Raw genomic sequence first — 4,851 nt, 5'->3', positions numbered from 1 at the left:
AGCTGCTTCTGTGAACTGTTCCTCGTAGAATTTGATAGCCTCTTCTGTAATTTCTTGTTCTTCTTCAATCCAGGTTCCTCCACTATTTTGAATTCTGTTAAGCTGAAGTCTCTTCCTCCTACCTCTCACTTGTTCATGGAATAACTTAGTGTTCCTATCCCCTTCCTTGAACCAAGTCATGCCTGCCTTTTGTTGTCAATATTTCTCCTCTAGTGCAAGACATTTGATCAATTCTGCTTGAACCTTTTGTAGCCTTTCCCTGTTCATCCCTGTAGGATTTGCTTCAAATTCTGCTTCATGAACCAGCACCACCTCCTCCATGCTTGCTATCTTTTGGAAAATATCTCCAAATGTAGCCTTACTCCACAATGAAAGGGCCTTCTTTATTTTTTTTTATCTTGTGATTAAAAAGAATATAAGGATTTGCACTGAAATCAGCTGTCCAATTCTCTTTCACCACATCTTTAAAAGTCGCATGTTCCACCCAAAAATTCAAGAACATAAAAGGCTTTTTGATTGGTGGAGTCTCAATATCACACTTCAGATACATTGGACTATGATCAGAATCAGTCTTTGACAAATGTTGCACCTCTATTCCTGGAAATGTTTGTTGGAACTCAACATTGGCCAAGCATCTGTCTAGCCTTTTGAATATACAGTCTTCCTCTGCTCTCCCATTCCACCATGTAAATATGTTGCCTTTAAATCCAAGGTCGAAGAGATTGCAAGTGTTGACGCAGTGTCGAAAGTCATCAATTTCATTCAATGACACAGGTAACCCACCAAACTTCTCTTTTTCGTCCCATATTACATTGAAATCACCTCCTACAAGCCATGGTTCATCCATATCCCTTGCCATTGCATATAATGAATCCCATATTTCTATCCTCTCAATTGCATCACATTTAGCATATATCAATGTTAGGACAAACTCCACATGCGATTCAGTATGAAACAATCGTAGTGTTAATTGTTGCACCATATTGTACATAACAGTTACCTCAAATACCTCATCTATGAAAGCCCAGATCTTGTTGGAAACATTTGAAATTGCCTGTGCAAGTCCTATCTTGTTTCTGTACCTTTCCAGTTTTTTTGCTTGTTGCTTTGGCTCCATTAATCCTACAATTTCATTGTGATTTTGCATGTGCATTTTTTTCAACCTTTCAAAGGACTGCTGTGTGTTGACTGGCCTTATATTCCAAATGAGAGCATTCATCACTGATTGTTGGATTTAGTTAGCGTTCTCCTTGTGTGCACCCCAGCTTTTGGGGCTGCAAAATTATCGTTTTGTTGTTTCTTCTTACCTTTTGCTGCTGATTTTTCCTTTTCCACTTGCGTAGGTGATAAGTCACCTTGCCTTGCAGCATTCATAAGGTGTTGGGTAGTTGATTCTTGATCCATGTTGTATCCTGATCTACCAGGTTCTTCTCCTTCTTCATTGTCTTCCTTCCCTCCTGATGTAGCTCCAAATGCATTCTTTTTAGGGACCAAGGCCTTCTCTTCTCCTCTTTTTAACAGCTGCAACTGCTTTTTCTCCAATGTAATAGTAACATTTACTAATTCTGTTTTTTATTTTGGCTGTTTCTCCTTCTCTGTTGTGTTATGTCCTTGTGGGTCTTCTTGTGATTTCTGAAGTTTATCATCTTCTGTTCCTCCAGGATCATTTACCTCTGGGCCTCTTCCTTCATAGTTTCCAATTTCTGTGACTTCTGCTATCTGATAATTATTGTTGTGCTCAACATTTTCTGATCCTCCCTTTATTAAAAAAATACCAGTTGTATTGTGGTCATTGGCATGGGGATCTCCATTTACACTTTGCTCATCTTCTTCTTTGTCCTTCCCATTTGGTTCCTTATCAGCTTGTGCTCCTAATGGTACTTCGTTCTCCTCTGAATCATATTCCCTTTGTGCATCCCATAGCCTGCCTCCACAGCCCATGGATAGTCGTTCTCCACAGCCTTGCACTCTTTCTTTAAATGTAGAAGATTTTGACCCTTCTCCTTGTTCACTAATGTATCTTGTGATAGGATTTCCTGGCATGATGTTGATCTTCACTATTGCATCTCCTGTTTTATCCTTGAAACTTCTTTCTACCCATTGTGCATTATCCTTTTTTGCTTTTGATGCCTCCTTTCCATTGACTAGACCATTAGTCGAACTAATCCCCGATGAGTTAAGATGAAAAGCTTGTGCTGCTGGATTTAGCTTTCCCTCATTATTGACCATATGTTTTGGTTTTTGCTTTGTAGATGCTTGGTTATGAACTGCTGGACTGTTTGTTACTGCATTAGCTGCCACCATTGCCAATTGATTAACATGTTCTTCCTCTTCATCCATCCCTTGTAATATTGCAAACTTGTTAGCTACTTGAACATGATCATTATCTTCATTGTCTACTGCCACCAATTCCTTACCACTGTTGTTTTGTGCTCCTACTTGTCTATCTACATTACTTGTACCCTCCTTGTTCTGATTGTTTTCAAGCTGCTTAGCTGGTGCCATCTCCATTCCATTATTATTGAGACTAGTATTTTGATTTACTACATTTCTAACTCTGTTGTCCTTCACTTCCTTCCATTGCTCTTTTGCTGTAACATTCACATTACCCACGACCTTTCCACTAGATAAAATCATTATAGGCTGTGAGTTCCCTATGTCCTGCTTCTTAGTTGTATCTGCTTGGTTAGCATTCTCCTTCTCCACATATAGTTCAGGGTGTATCCTCCAGCATTCAAATTGATCATGCCCTTGAAGTTTACAATGTCTGCAATATTTAGGCAGCATGTCATATTGAATTCTCACCCATTCAGTTCTTGTTGTTCCTTTAGCTTCATTGAATATGTTCATCTTCACCTTTTTAGGCAAATTTGCAAGTAGATCAACTAGTACCTTCACCCTAGCACAACTAGGTCTAGTTTTATTAATTGTTGCCATATCTAGATGCATTGGTTTACCTACTTCTGTAGCTAGAGAAAATAGACATTCCTTCACAAAAAAGGTTGGCAATAGACCTGGGAATGAAATCCAAGCCATTGCCTTGGGTGTTTCTTCATATGCTCTAAACTTTGAGTCATAAATCAATGGCCTAAGCTGATATTGATAGCCATCCCTGTCCTTTATGTAATGAGTTTTTGATGAGAAATGAAGATAGTCCTGCCTTAACGTCATTCTAATCAAAATGTGCCTATCCCTTAGAAATCCAATGTTACACTCACCTTTAATTCCGCATTGAATTGGTATTAACTTACGCAGTTGTTGAATTTCTGAGCTGCCATAAGAACATTTACCAACTATTGCATATTGTAATCCTTCGATGATATCCATCCTTTCTACTTTTGCTTCTGTGAACTGAATAACATGCTCTTCATTCAATATTGTAGGTGGATGAATGGGAATTGGCTCAACTTCCTGTTGCTCATGCATTACAGCATTTAAAGTGCAAGGTTTCAGAATTTTGGAGTAATCCATCGGCTGTTTGTTGTTATTTGTGTTCCCTGATGTTGTGGAATTTTTTAAGGAGGTTGGGTAGGCAGCGCAGCCACAAAAGGTGGCTGGCCACCTGCTTGTGTGTCCATTACAATTGTAATTCTTTAGCACTTTAATTACATGACAAAGGTGCAGCAGCTTTGCAAGACAACGATGCTACTGTAATTCAAATTAGCTTCACATTACTTACTGCTTATGGCTGTGAATCCAATTTCACAGTCCAAACTGTAAAAAACAGTAATTTCGATTTAAAATGAAGCTTAGAATTCAAACCAATCTTAGAAGATAAGAGAACATTTTCACGTTATCAAAAGCTGTTGTGCTGAAAAGTAGCGCTGGAATTAGCTGAATCACTGAAATTGAATGAAGAACACTGTCTGCTACAATAACTTGTGAAAATGAAATTAAGATCTACAAAAATTGACTATAGATCTGAAGTTGAAACCAATTGGGTATTATTCGTAAGGAAATTATGTATCTTTTGACACCAAGTTTGGTTAGTTCCACCACCGGATTCCGGAGTTATGATCGGAAAATGATGACGAAATTACTATTCCTTCTCTTCCTAGAGAGAAGGCAGAGAATTCTTTTTTGTGCAGCTTTTCAGCTTTTTCGTTCAGCCTTTTTTCTCTTCTTCTTTCTTTATTTTTTTTAAGCACTCATTTATAGGTAGAGTCTAGGTTTAGGTGTATCTTTGTGTATTTTGCTCATTAGTCGCTAGGTCTTTTGTGTTAAGTCCTTAGGGTCTTCTTTATTTGTTTTTTTTATTCCAAAGAAGAGTCTAGAAGGGTCCCTAGGCTTAATGGACTAATCCAAATTGGGCCAAGAATTGGGTTCTAAAACTCTTAAAATTATGATCCAACACCTTAATTGACACATTTTAAAGTAAGATAAAAATACTACCCCATGCCAAAGGCTAACATGAAACTATTATATATTTTTTATTTTCAAAATTATATAAAGATAAAAATAAGTACTATTTTTGTATATTTTTATTTAAATTTATGAAAGATACGTAAGCTAAAAATATAGTTTTTCGTAATTTTCCATTTTTATGAAGAAAATAAAGTAAAGAAGTTAAAAATAGCTGAAATATCTATATTAGGCCTAAATTAAATATTTACATGTTAAAATATAAAAAATCTTGGGGATGGTCAAAATGTCTACAATGATGCCATTTGAAATACATATGAATACAGTAAAATACATCTTAAATTCATACATAATCAGTGTATGAATTTATATGAATACATGTAGACACAACATGCAATGAGCACAAGAATAACTGCAGATATAAATTCAGGAAAATATAAATGCATATAGGATTAAGATTTTTAAAAATACTGAATAATTCTATATATG

At 36.5% G+C, this 4,851-nt stretch overlaps 1 protein-coding gene across 1 annotated transcript; it reads right to left on the bottom strand.

Moving 5' to 3' along the window:
• Positions 1 to 358: 358 nt before the first annotated feature.
• Positions 359 to 1,219, bottom strand: LOC104215104 (uncharacterized). The gene has a single exon (XM_009764851.2). The coding sequence runs from the start codon at positions 1,217 to 1,219 to the stop codon at positions 359 to 361; it is 861 nt and encodes a 286-aa protein (XP_009763153.2).
• Between the last annotated feature and the right edge of the window lie 3,632 nt (positions 1,220 to 4,851).

The sequence above is a fragment of the Nicotiana sylvestris genome, chromosome 3 (assembly GCF_000393655.2).
Source record: "Nicotiana sylvestris chromosome 3, ASM39365v2, whole genome shotgun sequence".
NCBI classification, from domain to species: Eukaryota; Viridiplantae; Streptophyta; class Magnoliopsida; order Solanales; family Solanaceae; genus Nicotiana; species Nicotiana sylvestris.
This window is presented reverse-complemented; position numbering and strand designations above follow the sequence as displayed.

Bases quoted from the DNA above. Each gene is read 5' to 3' on its own strand.
- LOC104215104 (XM_009764851.2), bottom strand. From the start codon at position 1,219: ATGAATGCTCTCATTTGGAATATAAGGCCAGTCAACACACAGCAGTCC.